The sequence below is a fragment of the Poeciliopsis prolifica genome, unplaced genomic scaffold (assembly GCF_027474105.1).
Source record: "Poeciliopsis prolifica strain line A6 unplaced genomic scaffold, Auburn_PproV2 SCAFFOLD009, whole genome shotgun sequence".
Classification (NCBI taxonomy): Eukaryota; Metazoa; Chordata; class Actinopteri; order Cyprinodontiformes; family Poeciliidae; genus Poeciliopsis; species Poeciliopsis prolifica.
In genome coordinates, this window is record NW_026562384.1 from 11,459,615 (window position 1) to 11,480,609 (window position 20,995).

Below are 20,995 nucleotides of genomic sequence, written 5' to 3' on the forward strand. Positions count from 1 at the left end.
CAAACAAGAGGAACACCACATTTTTAAGTTTTGATGACAAAACTTAAAAATGTTATTTTCAATTAATTCAATGTTTTTTATCGAATTAATTATTCGATAAAAAACGTGTATCAATGTATTAAAAATTAAAACCCTACACTGTGAAAAGGTGATCATGTCCAACAAGGGACTAATTCATTATTGCCAGATAAATGTTCAACGCTGACATTTATCTGTGAAAGCACATCTAGTCAGTCTCTTACTTATACTATTATCTGTTATTTTCTTGGCATATTTAGCTGACACAGAACATCTACAATGTACGTCAGTACAGACTGAGTCAAGTAGATCTCAGTGAATTACTGGTACTTTAAAGACTTTGACCACTGGTAGGAATGCTCCACCAGTAGTGATTCTTTTATCAAGAACTATTCCCTCAGCATAAAACACAGTGGGATCTTTTTGCAAAAGCAGAAAGAGAAGACATTTCTGGCAGTGTTCCTCATGTAGATATGTATGTAGTTATTGCATTCTAGCTTGTAGGGAACAAATACAATTTTGCAATTCATACAATGATAAATTGTTAACTCGGTTTAAAAGAGACAAAAGCCATAATGGTTTTGGTTTGTATCAGATGAGTGCAGTTAAAACGGAAGAATTCCTACAAAGAGATTACCCAAACATTTATTGTTTCTATGCAATATTCATAAAAAACATAACTTAATAAAGGATTAAATAGCTGCCATCTCCACTGCAGATTGCCGTACAATCATCTAATTAAATCTCATGTACTGTGAAGGTGTCCAACAACAAAGAACTTTCACAAACCACCGTTTTGGGTTTTAAGTGGCTTACTGGCAGCGACGAGGGAGGAAAGCTGTTTCCATCAGTATTTTCCCTCCAGCACTATTAAAATAATGAAATCCAAAAGGCTTTGGTGCAATCAGAGGAGCTAAAGAAGGTGATTTTGGAGGGCATACTGTGAAGACCAGTGACTGAGACTCTCTTACAAGATGAAACAAAAAAATTGACTTTTGAATCAACCCCAAAACGGGGGACACTTTCCTGCTCTTGATTATGTTATATTCCATTTATCTTTCTAATCTAATAATTTAAAAAAAAAATCAGTTTCAAGGTCCTACTTCCCAACCTGTGAAACTTGCCTGATATGGAGGAGTTTCTCTAAAATGTAAGAGGAGATAATTATAGACAATTTTCTTTCAGCCAACATTAAAGTGTTGTTAAGCAGACATTTGCAGGAACAAATACAATTAAAATTCCACACTCACCAAAAGGCAAGTCTATAAATAGTCATTGCTCATCTGCTGGGGCAGATTGTTAGTTTGATAGGAGGAGACTTGCAAAAATGTGACATTCATGCGTTGGCAGAGTGGCTCAGAGGGTGTTATTGTTTAATAAATGTGGACACAAACTGGAGTTTTCACTTCATATATCTCTAGATTTTGTGACAGTTAAGATGTTTCTGCTCTTCCGCACATATAAGCGTATTTTATAAGCATTCATATCTGATCTTTTGCAATAAATGACTGCTAATGAACAACAAAATACTATTTTATGCTGTTAAGTTGTAGGTCTTACTACAACTTTAACGTGTTTTTGTTTGTTTTATCTTTAGATATAAACATAAAATATACTGGGCAATACCACAGCAGGACTTCCATGATACATCACAGATATCTTCATATTTACAGCAACCTATGCAAAATGTGCAAATGACAAATAGTGATGTTTGTCAAGAGAGAACAGGTAGCTCAACCATTTTTCCTCATCGAGCATCATTAGCTATGATGCTCAAAAATCGGTGAAGAATGTCTAGTCAACTTTACGTGTGTGTGGAAAAACTGGAGTACTTGAAGAATACCCAACCATTGAGAAACATGCAAACAAAACATAGAAAGGCCTCAGCTAAGATTAAATCCCCCCCAAAAAAAAAACCTTTTCAAAAACTTGGTAGCTGTTCAGTACTTCACAATATGATTCTTTGAAGGGTCGATGACCTGACATAACTAGTTTGAGTCTGTTGGACTCGAACAACTTTTTCACCTAATAGTTTTTGTGACTGATTAAATTTTAATGTATTATATTTTAATTGGTTTGTCTGACTCTGTGTGGACTGCTGGACGAAGAACCCCCGCATCTCCATGACCTTCGAATAAGCTGCAATAGAAAATGGATGGATGGATGAATTGGGCTATAAGCCACTAGGTGGTTATGAATTAAAACTGTTTGACAAAAAGTTTATATGTCACAAAATATTTAAAAATGGAGTAAAGATAATGTTATGCTTAAAGACAATAGTTCAACACTTTGTACTTTATTTTTGACAGAAATAAATTGATTTTTATTTTTTTCAATTTGAAGAGCTGTAAACCATTCAGCATTTTATTAACTGGATCTCAATAGTTGTTTTTTCTCAAATTTAAAATTTGTACCAATAGTTCATACCTGTAACTCCTAGGAGGGAAATCTAACAAAATAAAATGTGTCTGAATCTCAGTACAACTGGGAAAGTCTCCACGCATCACCTCTCTCTGCACCAACCTGAGACATTGCAGATAGAAAATGGATGCAGGTATAAACTGAGGAAAGAGCTTCTGCTTTGGTTCTGGCATATATTGATGCATGAGCAGAGAGCGTTGCTGAGTATCATCATTTGTTTTGCTTATCTTGTTTTCAGGTTATTTAATTTACTGAAATCTATGCGAGGTGCCTCTCGGGGAGGAAGTCCAATTATGGGAAATCTAAAATGTATCCGTGGAGATCAACAGCCCTTATAAATTCAAATTTGTCCAATGTCAGCCATTTATGAGAGTATTTTACAAGAAGAGACGGATGATATACTTGATACCTCCGATTATGGAGGATTAATGTTTCTGACTCGCTAAGATTCTGATTCATTCGTTTTAAAATTGCATGTGACTGTATTTTATAGGAGTCATCTGGAAGCCGTAATAGATGGTCTGTTTGTTTTTATAGCTGCCAGCTAACAAAGGGCTGCATAAGGCATGAAGGCTTCACACACAACACAAACACAGTCATGAATGTGAAATCTGACTATTTTAAATAATTTCCCTTGAGGTCTGACCTAAACCAAAGCAACGACTACCCCCCATATTTGCTTTTCGAGAGTTGCTTTATGTCCCTCCAAAGAAGTCAGCCTCCCAGATTTCTGTCCCAGGGTGTGAATAATACAAACCGTTACACTCAGCCCTGCAGGACTCTAACAGTAAAAAAACTGATGCTGCTTCTCATTCTCTTTCTACCAAAATCATGCCACATGCAGCATGGCGTGCGTCTGTGAGTGGGAGACTGGTGACTCACCCCATCTCTGCGGGAGAAGACCAAACCTAATCACCAATGGGCCCAAATCAACCTCATCGCCTCAGAGACAAGCCCTTATTTTCTTTCTCCATGCTTTATGTTTCCACCTCCTCTCTGCCTCTCTTTGGGGCCATGTCCCGCTCCCAATTTCTCATTATAGTTTCACTGCTTTTACAGCATTCTCCACATTTCTCTCCCAGCATATCACTCTCTCCATTGTTTTCACCAAACAGCTTTGACCTATTCCTGTCACGTTCTCTTCTTTTAATTTATTTTCAAATTTTTGTGTAATCCACAGCAAATCTTTTTTATGGGTATAACATAACATAGAGCAAATGTGAACATACCGTCAGTGAATGGCCGCAGCTGGCACACTGCTCATTATCTTACCGCACTTCTGTCATTAGCAAGACATTTAATTCACCGCTCTTCTACACCTCTAAAGGCAAACAAGTAGTCAGACAGGCAAATATAGACAAAATATTAAATTGAGTGATAACTACCTGTTGTGGGGGAAAAAAAGAGAGAGAGAGAGAAAGAGAGAGAGAGAGAGAGAGAGAGAGAGAGATGTCACCATGGTAACCAGACGGGTGGGGTCATATCCACATCTCAATTTAATCAACAAATAAATTTGGCTCCCAAGAGATGTGCATCTGTGTGCATGTCTGATAGTGAGCCAATCAACCAAGAGGGAAGAACAACATAAGCTGATGTGTTTGCCTCTTATATGCACTTGTGCATGCGTGTGCATGTGTGATAGACAGAGGAAATACAAAATGAGGCTAAAAGAGAGGAAAAGCAAAGGGAGGCTGTTGTGGTGAGTCTTCAGGCAAGATGTGAGAGGAACCATATTTAGCAGAGAATAGGATATAATGCCAAAAGAGGAGCAATTACAGAATCAAGCATGTCTTAAGGTTCCTTTTTTATGCGCCTGACTGGTTTTTGGCTCTAGCTTCCCTGTTCTGTTTTCTCACATAATGTGGAGCAATTTTAAAGACTATGCTAGATGAGATATTTTCTGTTTTGTGTTTCCGAGCATATGTAGTTGAAATTACGCTCATGAGGTATGGTTTAGGACAACATGTTGAAGTAAGTCACATAATTAAAATGCAAACTGTACAAATCACATTTAGAAAAAATAACAAGGAAAAGAATGGACGACCAGGCTCTCTGCGTCCCTAAGCAAAAAAATATACTATTTTTTTTTGTTCAGGCAGCAATTATTCTTTAAAAGGAACACAAAATATTATTTTTGTTAATTACAACATTGCAAATCATTGCAATCATTCCGTGCGCCATTCCAACGATTCACCCATAGCGATTTGTCGACTGATTTCCATTGACTTCTTTTGTAGCCTTTTGCTAATTTGCTTTAATCTCCAAAAACACTTTGGGAAAAATGTGTTATAATCAGCGTAAACCAAAGTTGAGCTTTTTCTTTTTCTCTAAAATCTGTTTCTAAAAACTGCAATGACTTTACTTGTATGACGTTTGGGTTGGTAATATTACTTCTTTGTTGAGAACATAAATCACTCATGGGAATTTTCTTGTGAAATCAGTCAGTTTTTTTTCCCTCTTCACTTGATTTGAGACGACTCAGTGCTGAATGGGCGTGCAGCTGAAATTACCATCAGATCTAATCAGATTAAAAAAAGCCACTGTTGTTACACTGAAAACTCTGGCTTTGGGCCCTACCTAACTCATCAAACCATTAATCTGTTTCAGTGCACCCCTTAAATCTTTTTGTGAACTAAAAATATTCCACTAAATCTTTTGGGGGGAAAAATTAGAGGCATTCTCATTTATTTTGTCTAATAACACATTTAGTTCTTGTATTTGCATCTCTGGGCCATGCAGTTTTTGTCTCAGTTATTAGGTACAATGTCATGTATGTAATGAGAAAACAAACAACAGCTGCGTCAAGTAGCAGAAAGCCACCAGTGCATGAACACACAGAAACAGTGGCAGATAATATAACAACCAAAAACTTGGGGAAACAAAAAATAGTGACAAAATTAAGAGACAAATCTTTATACATGACAAGTTGGTGACCACATTGTTTCCCAGGATGATGACGTTGAAAGGCCCAAATTAGAGAGTTATAAGGTATTCAAAGGAGGTTGAATTTAAGCTACAAAGTATTTGTAGCCCTGCCTCCAGTAAATTATATCAATGGCCTGGTTGGGTGGAAGGAGTGAAGTTACAAGGATCTTTTATGTTGACAGACATAAAAAGTAAGAACAAACTTTCACACTGTGAGGTAGCTCCATGTTTACAAATGAAGGTTTCTAAAGCCTTTTCAACCCTGTTGGTAAGTTCAATGAGAGACTGAGGCCTGACAGGCAGCCCACAGGGCAAGGAGGGTTTTTGAGCTAAATAAACTGGAGGGTTTTTTTTTATGACAGATTCAAACAATGAAGAGTTTATTCCCTCAATTCGATGTCAGCCATTCATTTATGAACAGTTTTCCAGTTTGTCATGAAGTAGCTTGAAACTCTATGCAATCTATCTATAACCTCTCTGTTGCAGTTACTGATAGCGGAGCTTTTTTGAACTTTATGAGTCACAGAAAGGCAGTTCATAGATGGAGAGATGAGTTAAGGCTGCTATTGAATGTTGGATTAAACATTTATAGATGGGAAAATAGTATTTAGTTTGGATCAATAAAGGGATGGCGATGTCTTGCTTTACTAGACAATGGAGAGGAAAGTAGTGCCACAGAGGACAAGAGGCCTAGAAAGCTATGCCTGCTGATCAAAATCCAATAATGTACTCTTTCATGACTGGTTTGCCTGCTGGATAAATACAGCAGGCAAAATGTCATCCAGGTCAAGATACACCTAGCAGAGAGGTCAGCTGGATGTCTGGGTTTTTCTGTAGTAACAGAATTTTCTCTGATAGACAACAAACAGTGAAGACTCGAACTAAAGCTCCAACTTGTTTTTTATAGGATGATGAGCTTTTACCAATAAATAACACCCTGTTGGAGGCAATTGAAGGTAACATGACAATGAAGCAAATTTATCTGCTGGATGATTGCATAAAATAAAGTTTTAAAGGGTCAATGACAGTCAAGAGTATTCAGCAGTGGGAGCAGATTAAAAGTGACCAAGTTCAGATGACTGACTTTGAATTCAGAAGCTCCCTGGTTCAGATGAATTGTGGTAGAATAATTGAAATGATTAACTTTTTGTAAAACATATCACAAAGGCAGAAAAAAAAAGAAAGGCAGGGTGACCTGAACCACTTGATCCACTGATTCATGGCAGAGCTTTTCTACTGCTTCTTCTATGTCATTCAGAGATCATTTTACCTTGAGGAGATTAAAAAGATCGGACTCAAACGTAAAATAGAGAATATTGATTTCTCCCGGAAAGACCGAAAGAGCAGTTGAAGACATGGTGGCTGATTAGCAGTGGGGTGTACTGGAAGAGTACTAGAAGCAGGCTTCATCTCCCAGCGGCGTGCCTAACGTTTTGGCGAAAAGTGAAAAAAAACCCACAGAGGATAAACAGAGCAGTAATGAGGAGATGAACAACAGCTGCACCAGGTAAGCTATCGGGGACCAGGAAGCCACATGGGCGAACACATACACACACACATAGACTGACAGAAAGACAGATAAGAGACTAACAGACACATAATGAAGAAGGGGGAGAAATAACAAGAGGAGAGGCAGACCCTCCTGTCAACGAGAATCATCACAGACACCAAATATGTAATCTGAATCATTGGTTTGCTTTTGACTGTAAGGATTTCTTTGTTCATTGGTATTTTATTCCTCACCATGAGGAAACTAAACTTTAATTTTAAGCCATGTAAAGAGAAGTGGATTGTTGGCAAAAAAAAAAAAAATCCATCCATCCAAAAATGATAAAATTATATTCCCAAGAATAATCTTATTTTAATGAAAGTTTTTAAAAAATAACAGTCCAAATTACACTTAGGTTGTGACTTGTGAGGAAACTGTTTTGTAGTGTTAAACTATATTTATCCTTCTTTGAAAAAAATAGGAGAAATCTGTCTACATCTCTCAACATTGTTCAAAGTAAATTCACTTAGCTACTTTTTTTTCCATTTTCTTTAGCAGTTCATCAGCTTGACAGTTCTGTCCTCCCTTTCATAAATACTGACGAAGCATCAAGACAAAGTCACACAAAAAAAAAACAGAGGTTTATGTACCTCATGTGCATGGAGCGGTGTGGCACCTGTTTTCATTCTGTGCTTCATTGAGATGGAACCAATGTTTTCAAGGGCAACAGCTGGTGTCAAAGTAAGAATCAAAATGTTAGGCTTGCAGAATACATTATCTTCTTGGAAAGCTCCAAGATGGTGTGTGTTTTCTAACAGCCACACTGCCATCCATGTTTGGTGGGATTATTATTTAGATAATCAAATTTTGTACATGGTGCTTTGCAATTGCACTTGCCAGGCAACGATTTCTAACTTTCATGTATTTTAATGGAAATTAAAGTGATAAACACAGACCAGAAAACAACTGTCAAGTGGAAGGACAAGGTTGTAAGGTTTTTATGGATATTTGCAAATAAAAACATTGTGCAGTTGTGTTTAATCCCATTTATTCTGTCAAACCCTAAGTAAAATTTAGAACAACCATATTCCTTGGAAGTGACTTATCTAGTAAATGCTGTATCCTCCACCTGGTTGTACTTATTCCAATAAATATACAACTTTTCTATAAATTTATCTGACATTTGCAGGAGAACACCATGAAGCCTAAACTACTCTCCACTAGGTCAGGTGAAAATACTGTTGAAGAATGAATCATAAAAGGAACCAAGTAGGTTATTAAATCTAAAGAAGCTGCAGTGATCTAAAGCTCAGAGTACAACTATTAGTTGAAGATTCCTCAAATCTTGCCATAAGTAAGCAAAATGAAGTCACTCATAGCTGAAAGAAGTATCCTTCTAAATGTAAAGGAGATAACACAATAAGGCTGGTACTCAGTGATGTCAAAACTCTGCTTTTTTTTTTGTTTTTTACCTGATTGCAAGTCGGTATGTGAAGCAGAAAACTAAGATTGCACTTCGTCCTGAACCCATCATGAAACTGACAGCGCCTTGTTGTCGTGAAGCTTTTGTTCTAAAGATTTAAGACTGAGAAGTTCACCTTGAAGTAGAACAATAACCCAAAACATATAGCAGGTCTACAAAGGAAAAGGTAAAACTCTAACTTATTTATGTGGTCTATCACAATATTCTGTCAGGTAAGTGGTAAACATTGTCAGATTAAAGTGCTTTACAAGGTTAGAGAGCAAATTAAATCTTGTCTGCTTTAATCAATATCTACGGTGTGTTTTTAAACGTGTTTCACTAAAACGAAACTCATGTAATATTTAAGGCAAAATTCAAATAGCTTGTGTCACATACTGTGACACAAGCTGCTATAAAATGAATAGCATAAAATGAACACTAGCTGGCAATAAACATACTCAGAACTCATGTCCTGATTTCTTCCCACCTTTCCAAATGCTTACGCTTAAATCTGTGCTAATCCTGTGAGGATGCATGGCTGTTGCTCAGTCTGCATGACCTTCTCTCATCCTCTCTTCGCTGTTCTTCTTCCTTTGTCTCCATATTCTGGCAGGACTCCTGCATTTTGCCTGAACACAGAGCCAGTCCAAAAAAATCCACCTCTGCATCGCTCCCTGTGGTTCTCCTCTCATCTGTCATCCTCTCCATTTCCCTCCATCTTTCTCCTCCTTTTCCTAATGAACTCTGTCTCCTTAGTTTTTTTGCACCCGGAGGTATTTCTGTATTTATTTTCATATTTCTTCTGTTTAACTTAAAGAGAGGGTTATCCATTTTTTTATATTGTAACATGTCTTCTGTGATGTCCATCTTTCTTTGTGTGTCATGTAGTCATGCATAGCTAACCAGAGTGTAAAAGCTCTGTCTAAATCAATTTCTTTGTCAGTGTTTGTCAGTAAATATCAGAAGATTCTTTGCACATATGCAGCTGTTTCAGCAACACAAACTCTGAAGAACAGTAAGAACAAGTATCCACCGGCTAAAGTGTATGGGCTCTTAACAGAGCATAATAAGATACAGATAACAGCATCTTATCTGTACATTTTGAATTCTGTGATTGGAAGCGTCTTCAAGATTTTCCCTTTTTTTGTATAAGGGTGGTTCAGTCTTCATTAAGCTCTATCAAGCTGTGCATTCATGTGCGAGTTTTTATTAGTGTGAGAGTATTTGAGTGAAATCTGCATGTCGGCCTCACTTTTTCATGCTAATCTTCCCTTCTTCCCCTCCTTCACTGCAACATCCAGCCTGAGTTGTCCCTCCTGGGGTATCATTACCTCCTACACCTGGCGCCCCCTTGAACAGCTATCAGACTGGGCTGTTCTTCATCCCTCCATCAAGCGTGCCCTTTCAGATGTCTGACGTCACACACACATGCATACGCACTTACAAAACAGGACACTGGGACATGTTTCTTTCCAAGAGAATAAAGGACAAAAGGGACAGATTTGTCACTGTTACTATTGTTAACACTCAGCTGCCATACAACCTCTTCTAATTCATGAATATCATGCTAAAAGCAATCAAAAAGCCCTTCTGAAATCTTCCAGTTAGATGTAGAACACGAAAATGTAAATATTCTCTTACATATACAGATACATACATATAAAAAATATATTTCTTTCTCTGTATGCCTGCCTCCAGATACTTTGTTCTGACATGCCGACCGGATAAGATTTAATACCAGACTGACCCCTGGTGGTAAAACAGACAACATCAATTTCTACGAAAGTGAAAATCTACTTTGTGTACAGGTAGACCAAGCAATTCATTGAATATCATCAACCTTATCTCACAAGAGAAATACAGACACTCACAAAGGTCAGTAATGCATTAACATTGTCTTATTTGAGCAACATTAACAACCTTCTTTGAGGAAGAAACTCTAAAAGAAGAGACTGGATTCTACACTTCTTTCTGTCTAGAGCAGCACATCTGTGCTGTGCTTGTTCTTTGCTTTGGGAGAAGTCTTCATTAATGTCAGATGGTGGGTCTGTGGCCACGATCTCTTTGACACTCAATTCCAACTCCATTAGACCTTGTTTCTGCCTTTCTGTGTGTGCTGCTGTCAGTTAACTCTCTGCACTTTCTGTCTGCTCGTCACATTGTCTGGATATTTGGCTCCATGTGGGTAGCCAAGCAGAACACAAAGCCACTCGGTGCCGAGACGAGATACTGTACACGCACCCACTCAGCACAGCTGTGGCTGTAAGTTCAAACAAGAAAGTACAATTTCTCTTATGCTCCTTGTTAGAAGAAGTGACTGTCAAGATTAGTGAGGTCATTTACTATTTTTTTTTTTTGCATTGTATATATAACTGATAGGTGAAGGATATGAGGATGATGAAAGTTGAAATCAGATTTTGGATTTTGACCCTGTGAACATCTGAGCTGACAATTTAAACAAAGAATCTAACAAGAACTGTTTACAATAGTTCAAGCTACTATAAGCTATTATAAAGTAGATTGAACTATATAGTGGATTGACGTAGTACATAACGTAAAGCGTATTAGTGAACATGCAAAGCTAGGCTGAGATTGAGGGTTGTTTTATTTGAATCAGATTAAAAAGTTGTCTGGACAGAGGATAATAAGAAATCAGGAGCTCAACTAAGAAACACAAGTATAAACCCTTTTTTCTGATCTAGCTGAAAAAGAGAAAGGGAAAGTGAAAAGCCGATAAGTTGAAATTAGATGAGAAACATTATAATAGTACAACAATATGACTTAGTCATTTTGAATAATGAACCTACTGTAAGTGTATATTTAGGTGCTAATTCAATCCTTTGAAGGAATGCAACTATTTTTTCAATCTCATTTCTTTTTTTGTTAATTAGTTTTTATATAATTTTTAATGCTTTTTAGAACTGGATGCTTTCACAACATCCAGAGTGAATATAGCATCAAGAAAAGATTATGATAGAAAATATTTGCATTTTTTTCCTTATACAGTTTAACGTTCTGCAACTGTGATAAGGTACATGTTTATTTTAGCACTCGATGTAGATTTTCATGAGAAGTGACAATGAATTTGTCTGGATGAGTCTCACCTTCCTTGGAGATAATAAAACATGATATGTAGTAGGGAAATATATAAAGGGTATTCTCTGTCAAATCTGAGTGATAATAATCAGAAACATTATGTTAGCAGCAAAACATGATATCTTATCCGACAACGACAATGTCAGATATTTGGGAAACGCAAAAAGCTATGCAGAGGTAAGAGGCAGAAAAACTGATGTTATAGGAGATGTTGGAACAGCTGATTCTTGTGAAAGGTAAATTTCTTTCCCCCATAAATGTTGCCTCTGTAGATGATGCCTGAAAAATGCAAAAATGGCTTTTATGCTTTGATGCCTTTAAAGAGTAAACACTTTAACAGTTTGAAATGGCAGACAATAATCATAGGAGGAACAGACACTTAAGCAGATTAATGGTTTTACAGTTTGCTATGAGTGTTGCTGAAAGCTTCTTTGCGATTTAAAATTCTCAAATAAACAACCTGCCTCACTTCAACTTTCCCACAAATTGTTTAAAACACATCACAGACCTGCTGGAAGAAAGTGACATTGTGCAGAACGTCAGATGGTCAATATGGTCCAAAGATACCAAACCAAATACCAAATACATTGACGATGGAGGACCAATGTGTTTAAACCAAAATCACACTTCACACAACTCTGTTTCATATCATCGAATGTTCAAATATAGGCTGATGTAAAGTGATATTATTATTCTTAAGTTTCTAGTTCACTTGGAAATATCTTACCTCTTTGAATTTTTTTAAATTCTGATTCATTTCACAGAGGGCAGTTCCAATCAGCCATTTTGTTTTTCACTTTAAGATAAATCAGAACCTTGACCAGAAAGTAATGACTAAATGGCAATTATCTTTGTTGCAGCTACAGCAGTGACACAAAGCCAAGATCCAAGCTGCCTGTAGATATATCACTAGATATATTATTGCATAACTTTAAGTCTTATTTGATGCAACCAGGTAATCTGGTTTTAATGCCTAAAGATTAAAAACTGACCTTTCCTCTATAAGAGCACCATGACTTTAAGATTTCAGTTTATTTCTTACCTTGTGCAATAATAACACAAATTGAGCTCAAATTGAATACCTCTGGAACACAACGATGTCAAAAAGTATTTACAAAATTACATATCTGTCTCAGTTGGACATTCTCTAATCATCAGTGACAGGAAGTCCCAATTGAAAAATGTAATGACCTGACATGTTTAAATGTGAAAAACTCTAACCCTTTCTGCCCCCCAAACAACAGAAGAAGTCTGTAAGGGGCAAAACTTTTTCAAAGTGCAGTAACAATAAAGGCAATTAAACCTCAAACAGGTCAAATCTGTCTCAGTGCCAGGGTGAACTCACGTGGTGAAAGCTGGATTGTATTTGGCCCCAAGGTAGTATGAGTAGAGGTTGAACATCCCAATCATGAAGGCCACAAACACCATGATGAAGATGACCATAAACTTGAAGATGTCTTTGACCGTCCGTCCCAAAGAGATCTGCAGCGGGCCGAAGCTCTCATTGGCTGGCAAGATGTAGGCGATGCGTGAGAAGCTCAGCACCACGGCAATCGCGTACAAACCCTCTGAGATGATCTGAGGGTCAGAGGGGCGCCACTTGTTCCTGGCTGAAGAAAAAAGGCAGAAATTTTTTTGTGTAAAAAAAACTGACCTTTAGTATCTTCAACAATAAAACCTTCTTGTCTTCTAAATTGATGTTTTTGAGTAGTTTTCTATTGCTTTGTGAACTTTTTGTACTTATTTGTTGCGCCTTCTTCTTGACCATGACTATATTCAGTGGTGCACTTAAAAATGAAGAAGATAGAAAAGTCAATAGTAGAGGAAGAAAACTATGACACATACAATTTAAATGTAATGTCAAGACATCACACTCAACTAGTTTTCAACTCAGATAAACTAAAGCTTTCATACATATGTAAGAGCAGGCACACAAAATAGATCAAATCAAAAACAGCAAACAATATATTCACAAAATTATTTATATAAAAAAATTTATATAAAATTATTGAAACTTTTTTCAGCTTTTTTTTTTCAGTTTGAAAATTTTGTAGGTAAAACCAGGTGGGCAAATAAACACACACACACAAAAAAAGGAAAAAGGAGTGGCCTGAAAATGATCTGGAGAAGAAAAGTGAAGCATTAGAAATTACTACAAAAAGCAAAGAAAAAAAAGTTAATAATAATTACTTCAAAAGCTCACAAGTCATACATGTTTCTTAAAAACACAATGGAAAGCAAGAGGGAGTGACTGTAGAGTATTTTTAATTTCCTAGTATTGTTTTTTCCATCAATTTATTCCCATGTTACTGGTTCCTGAATTCATACACATGTGCTATGTCTCTGTGTCCTTTAGGACTGCTAGCTGCAAAAACGATAAGGGCTTCAAATCGAATCAAGCATGCTGTACATTTTGCCATTGTCCTCATGTGCATATTGATTGCTTTTACAAATGTTTCTGAGCAGAAAAATATTCAGTAAAAGGGTGTGAATGAAAGTAAATGTTTGAAAACGTTAAAAAGCAAACAAAGGGAAAGGGGGAAAAGTAACTGATTAAACAAATATGTAAAAGTAAATCATTTAAAATGGACAGAAGGAGAGCAGCAAGACACAAAGCAATGAAGGTAAGCTGAGAGTCAAAGGGAAGTGTGTTGAATAGAAATGTTAACCTTCAACTTAAAAATGCTGAATATAATAAATCTACAGTTTCATTGTGCCTGTTAGTATCTATTTAGAACAATCGCCTCCATCTGCTGAGTCTTTTGTTGTGACAAAGTCCAGCCAGCAGGGGGAAGCACTAGTGAAGTTTCTTTACACGTGCAGATAAGCATATCACCTGCAGCCGGGAGTCCTATTGCTACATCAATATGTGAGGGACTATAAATGAATTAATTACTTGGTAAATGTTCACACAGATATTTGCTTGTTGTCATAAATTTAAGTAACACTAAATATCATACTTTCTAATCATTGTTCACATTATAGAATAAGATATAGCTTTGAATGCGATAATTTTGTTGATGGAATCACAAGCAGGCCAGACCTGGCACGTCATGCTCTGCATATCAATTAATAAACAACATCCATATCATTTTGCTTTGCACAAGGCAATTATAAAGCTCTTCCAGAATCTCAAAAGTAGATTGTAACTCGTCACTGTGTTAATTTCAACCATCATTTGGCTCAGCGTATGACCACAATGCAAAAATCAAACGTGATCAATTATGTGCCAAATTTTTACACAAAACTAAATGTTGCAGCTAAGGTGTGCTCATTATGCTGCTGTTGCTCCACTCTGCCTATTTACAGTGATCAACCAGAAGTACTGGTCTGTGCTTCAAGCCTGGTGGAGAAGAAAAGAAAATCTGAGTCACCGTCTCATCTCCAAGGCAAAATGATTACTTATAGGTCCAATTCAGGGGTGAAGCAACTTCAATGCCTAGTTCCTTTGTATTATATTGAGAATGGCAAGGCATAATGAAGATGCAGCAATATCTTTTAGAACAGGCAGTGCTCGAGAGGCTATAAGCTGAATTGACCCTATCAATGCTTCATGTTCATTCAGTCAATGCTATGACAAAATCTCTATGATAAAATAATTTCCTGTAACTGAAGCCACACTTGCATTTCCTTTCACTGTGAAAGGAGTTTATTTATTTTGCTAGATGCTCTTTTACTTAAACCCTGGACCTATTTTTTTTTAAATAAAAAATACCTAAAAGTCTTCAGAAAGCTGTTTACAAGCAATCCGAGCCATAGCTATATATGGTAATACCAGGTGCAACTGTTTCAAGTCAAAAGCTGAGATATTTCTGCATTTCTGACATTTACTGTACATATCTGATTTGAAGCTTCTTATTAGCAGAGCATGTATCACAATAAATAACCAACCCAGAAAAGATGTTAAATTTTAAAACAATGTCTAATAATCCATTTGTATGGAAATAATTGCTAAACATCATAATGGAAGAGTTTCCACCCATGGGGAACTCAGGTTTTGTGAAAGCAAAGTTCAGCAAACGGTTGAAACAAACATTGCTTATATTATTGCCTTTTTTTTCCACAGTGAATCAAGTGTTTACCGTAGGTGAAGTAAGCCACTTCATCAGGCAGTGAGGCATTGCTGAGGTCTTCATCTGGCACATGCATGTCCACATACTGCTGGGCTTTTGATGCCTTCAGGAACGCCATGAGACGTGCCGTGAAGGACGCCACAAAGATGGACAACATGCCAAAGTCCAGAACATTCCAAAGGTGCATGATGTACTCCCTGGGCCCATCGCTCCAAATCTCCTTACATTCTGACCAAATCATGCCTAAAGGAGAAGAAACATGTTATAGTCAACATCAGTATCTCATTACAGGGTGATAAGGCTTTGGATGGTGACTGTATGAAAATCTATCAACATGTTCAACAGGGATGAACATGAATGAAAAAGCACAAAATTTGAAATAAACTGAGTCGTAAATCTAAATAAATTGCTAATAAAGGTTTTTCATTCAAACAAAACCACTTAAGAGATGCTATTTGATGCTCAGGTGTATACAAACAGACATAAACATCTGAAAGCCAAATTCTTTGCTGTGAAGCCATTATGTCTCTCTCCAGATGGAGCCAAACAGGGGGAAAATTGCCTAGTGAAAAGGAAGCCCTGATCGGCACCATCTCTTTCACAATTACTGAATGACAAAAGCATGGCTGCGAACGAAATTATGCAGCAACTAAGCCACAAGCCTCTGTGCAGACTCGCACATGCATACACATTTGGGGTAACACACAGTTATACAAACAGCTGCTGCCAAAGATGAGCATGTAAGAGGGACGAATGATGCTATTACACATAAGCAAATAAAAGCAGGACCATATGAGAACCAACATGGACAAACCACACTTATAATGTTGTTATGTGTGAATGAACGGGAGGAAGAATATCAGCAGATGGGAAGCAGCTGAGGTCTGACAGATATCGCCATGGGCTATTTATCCTTTGAGTTTGTCTTTGTCAGTCGCCTCTATTTTCTTGCTTCCTCATGCCTGTCTTTTGGGGAGCCACACGCTTCATTCTTGTGCACTCTTTTTTTATCTGTCTCTTTTAGCCACTTCAAACTTTTCCCTCATTTTTGCTTCACTCCAGCTCTCTGTATATTTCCTCAGCACAACATCTGGGGCGAACCTGAAACTTTCCCGCCAGGCTCATCATTAAGACTCAGGATGAAAACTGCTTCAGCAAGTCAGAATGGGACTGAATCCATGCTGGCAGTAACCTCTGTTTGATCTTTGGAAGATGAAAGACTATAATTGGTTGTACAACTGTAACCTTGTCTTTTATCCACTTGGTTAGTGTGTTGCTGTAAGAAATTTTAATTATGCAATATCTGAAAGTCGGGCAAAACGTTTCTGACCCTTAAGAGAACCTGTAATCATTTATAAAGGATATGTTTTAAACAAACCTTTGTTTGGTATTTACACTCTCATACTTTGCATACATCTAGTGTATACATGCAGTGCTCCATAAATGTATTTAGAAAAAAAATCTGAAATATTCTAGTATTATTGTTTTTTGTTTTCTTTTTAATGTTAAGATATCAGTATATTTGTGCATTATTCGACTCACCCAACACCCACTTCATGATCAGCATCTCTGTCCACGAGAACTGTGTGGTTTTGACCCTGAAAACCTGTCGGGGGTGGTCAGTGATGGTCTCGTTGGGCAGGTTCTTCACACCCTCAAAGCGGTCTGAAGCATTGACGATCAACAAGCCGAGGAAGAGGGTGAAGGAGACGGCGTGAGCCACAAACTTCATGAAGGGACTGCGTAGAATCTGACCAAGCTGGAAGCAAAAACAACAGGATTTAGTTTGTTCAATTGTGTTTAGACCTGTGGTTTGTTAATATTGTTGAATAAAATATCTTTACAAAGCAATAGGAATGTTTTAAAATTGTTGAGTTACCTAGGAGTCAACCTTTCAAACATTTCTTCCAACTATTAAAATTGAAGCCAAACGCATCTGTTTGTCTTTCCTCAGGTAACTCAGCTTTTCTGAGGAGCTATACACATTCTGGTCCTCAGAGATGAAAAGATGGAAAGCATCACTACAAACCCATCTTAGCAGGAAAACAGCAGCTGTTCTAATTCAATGATCCATTTTCCAAGCAACATAATGCCGGAGTAACTCACTGCCAAACAATCAACAGTTAACAGAAAAGCACCATATGGACAAGAGGAAAGGCTGGAAGGTACTGAGCAAAAAGTGTTAAAAAATACCACAAGGATGGCACCACAGTATGTCAGCGATTATAAATACACACATGCTCACACTCGCAGCCACATATAGACCTCTGGGATCTCAACATTTGCCAGTCTCATAACCTGCTGTGTTCAATATTAACTACCTACGGGACACCTGTACCCGCTCTATGCAGAGCAACTCATGAAGGTGAACGGATGCAACACACACTGCTACATCAAGCAGGTAAAGGTTGCCTGATAATTTTTAACCCTGTAAAACTTCATCTGAAGATCTGGCCTCCTTCATTTCACTTTGCCGATGCATGAAAGAGGCTGGTCCAACTTCACCGTCGGCCTCATAAGACCCTTACTAGGCTTTTGTTCTTTTGATGCATGAGAACCGCAAAGTATGTGGGTCTATGAATCGAGACGTCATAGACCCATAATGAAGCTTTAGTGCTCTCTGACTTATCAAGTGGGACTAAAATCTGCACTGACTGCAACAGAAATACATTTTGGTATATGTACTGTACATGCGTGAGCACTGTGTGTAAATCAAATTTACTCTCAGGGACACAAAAGGTTTTAACCTTTAAATTGTTTATGCACACTGCACAGAGCTCAGCACCTTATAACTTTAAGAATTTGTAAAATCAAAAGATATGAAGTACTTTCTAATTCATGATGTGCATTGAGGAGTCATAAACGTATATTAGCAAAATGTGTGCTGTTCTTGCATCTATTTAAGATCAGGCCATGAAGTGTTTCTTTTATATGGTGTAAAATGGTGGGGAAAAACAGTATCTTTTGCTGGAATAATTAAAAAACATTTGAAATGTGAGACCGAAAATACAATGAAATGGGGTAATTACCTTTGTCTTCATTTCAGCTTCTTCCTTCTGTTTCAGTAATTTTCAACACCAAGACTTCATAATGTATTTTACCTTTTCTGTCTGAAAATAATCAAGTTACCTTGGAGCACAGATCTGGATTTAACACATGCTGTTGGAAATTTGATTTAGTTTTGATCCCAGAACATGGCGCCATCAGCTACCACCTACGTTGTGCTTTGGAAAGTCCTGCTTTTGTCCCTGCGCCTGCACCCAATAAGGGGTTTACTTTTATAGAAAACTGAATGTGATTTAAATTCTTCAGACAAAATTGAAAGGGTAAGAACATTCACTATTGCAAACTTAAATATTTGTGTTTTAAATCAATTATATGAATGTTCACAAATGTTGAACTACTTGCAAATGTTAACATATCATTGATTTTGTTTGCTTTCATAATCACCATCAGCAGAGAGCCTTTCTGTAATTACTGTGTTGCAATTATGTTCCAAGTTAAGGACAGCAAATCCACCATAATTCCAGGAGAACCTATTTTTATTTAGTCAGTGTTCCTCACACACACACCCAGCCTGTCTTAATTAGCCAAACAGAGACCGAGTTAATCCTTGACAAAACACCTAAGGCTCATCTCTGGAGGCCTCAACCAGTTCACATAAGACTCAATCTTTTTCTCTTTTCTTGGCTGCTCTCTATGTGGAATGTCTTACTTCATTCAATAGAAATGTAAATAAAAGGAAAATATATCTTAAATGTTAAATAATGTTTGTACTGAATTTCCATAAAATCTGTATCGATAGCTGCATTTGATAAGGCGTTACAAAAATGTAATATAACTGTGCAAATCAGTTTTCCTCTACAAAAACAGCATTCAAAGTCAAGAATAACTCCAGTAATCCACACACAAAGAAATCAAAAAGATTACTTCAATAAATTGTGAATGTGTGATCCAGTGCATTGACACAGAGAAATAATTACAGAATGTATGAAAAAAGCATTATTTTATAAGGTAAGCTCTATAAAAGTGGATTCAAAAGAATAATGAACAGAATTGTCCATGAACAAAAGGCTATTAATCCGATCTCTGTTAAGACTTGGGTTAGGTACAATTTTCAATAACAAATAACTTACAGCACAAGACTCCACTGCTGAAGGAAAAACAGGTTAAAACTTGTTTAAAGTTTGCTGTACAGCTTTTGAACAAGTTGAAATAATTGAACAGCATAGTCTTATCAGAAGGGACCAAAATTTAACTTTGGATGTCACTGCACACCCAATAACTGGAGGACATAAGGCACTAAATATCATCATAAAAATAAAAGACAAGCAGTGAATTTGATAGTGAGGACATGATGGTAGCGGATGAATGGAGAAATGTACTGAAACAATAAGAATCTGAGAATGAACAAAGGTACATTTTTCAGCAAGACAACAATCTTGAAGTCAGCCAAGAAAATAAAACCGAGGGAATGGCCGAATCAACTAACTCGAATTAAAAAATCTATGTAAAAACCTGAAGATCAAAGTGCATATAAGAAACCAACTAGATTTTTCAGATTGTTGTTTTGCAGTAGTTATCCTTCTGCCCTTAAGGCAGTTTTGTCTTTATAACCTGATAAATCTAGCTACCAGAATGATATAATTACTGCTAACTAATAAACAGCAGCCTCTACATCCCTAAATCAACTCTTCATTTCAGTGCACTGCTTCTTGTGCACGTTCCAGTGTCACAATTTACAGACTGTCAGATCCAGCCTCATCGGTTGGCTGATTCATAATTAAAAGTAATTATACACACATGCACACACACTCATGTACACAAATATTTTTGTGACACAGTGAGATCAAATGCAGACAGTCCGTCATGATTGAATCCCTGTCTCAGTGGTGAGGAATCTCTCAGCTGTATAGCACTCGCCATCGTCTCACTCAAACACTCGACATCAGATGCTCTCACTGCCTGCAAAATGACACACTCATCAGTGAAAGACCAGGCATGAACCAGTGGCCCACAACAATGTCAGTGCATCTTACACACAGGCACGCACACACACATATGCATGCGTGCATTCCCCCACTTGATGATGAGGTGGTAGAGGATTATCCAGCATGATGAGCAGATTTGCATAACTGCTTGCAGAGTTCCTGCATGGCCTTTGCAATATTGTCACTCCACAAATTATAATTTCCTTGATGGAAAATTAAGAACGTGTGATAAAATGCCTTTGGCACCGGGATGAAAGTCAGTAATTTTTAAACCTCAAGGCAAACATCTTAATCTGTTAAAAGCTGGTTTATACTTTGTAAGAAAACTCATGATGGAGCAACTGAGGTGATGTTCTGACCTCAGTTGCTCTACTCCAACAAACACATCCACAAGTTTCAATAATTAGTATCCTGATTAGAGAACAAGACTGCATGCAGTCTCTGCCAGGGCTGCTTTTTGTCACCTATTCTGTTCATTACTTTCATGGAGAGAATTTCTAGGCGGAGCCAAGGTGTTGAG

General features: G+C 37.3%; 1 protein-coding gene across 1 annotated transcript in view; it reads right to left on the minus strand.

Moving 5' to 3' along the window:
* LOC129362979 (short transient receptor potential channel 7-like) overlaps positions 1-20,995 on the minus strand; it is a 53,444-nt gene that overhangs the window by 12,775 nt on the left and 19,674 nt on the right. The window contains exons 5-7 of the mRNA XM_055034835.1: positions 17,027-17,243; positions 15,494-15,727; positions 12,757-13,021 (exon numbers count right to left, since the gene is read on the minus strand). Of these exons, the coding sequence (XP_054890810.1) occupies positions 12,757-13,021; positions 15,494-15,727; positions 17,027-17,243 (716 nt within the window). The remainder of the gene's footprint in view (positions 1-12,756; positions 13,022-15,493; positions 15,728-17,026; positions 17,244-20,995) is intronic.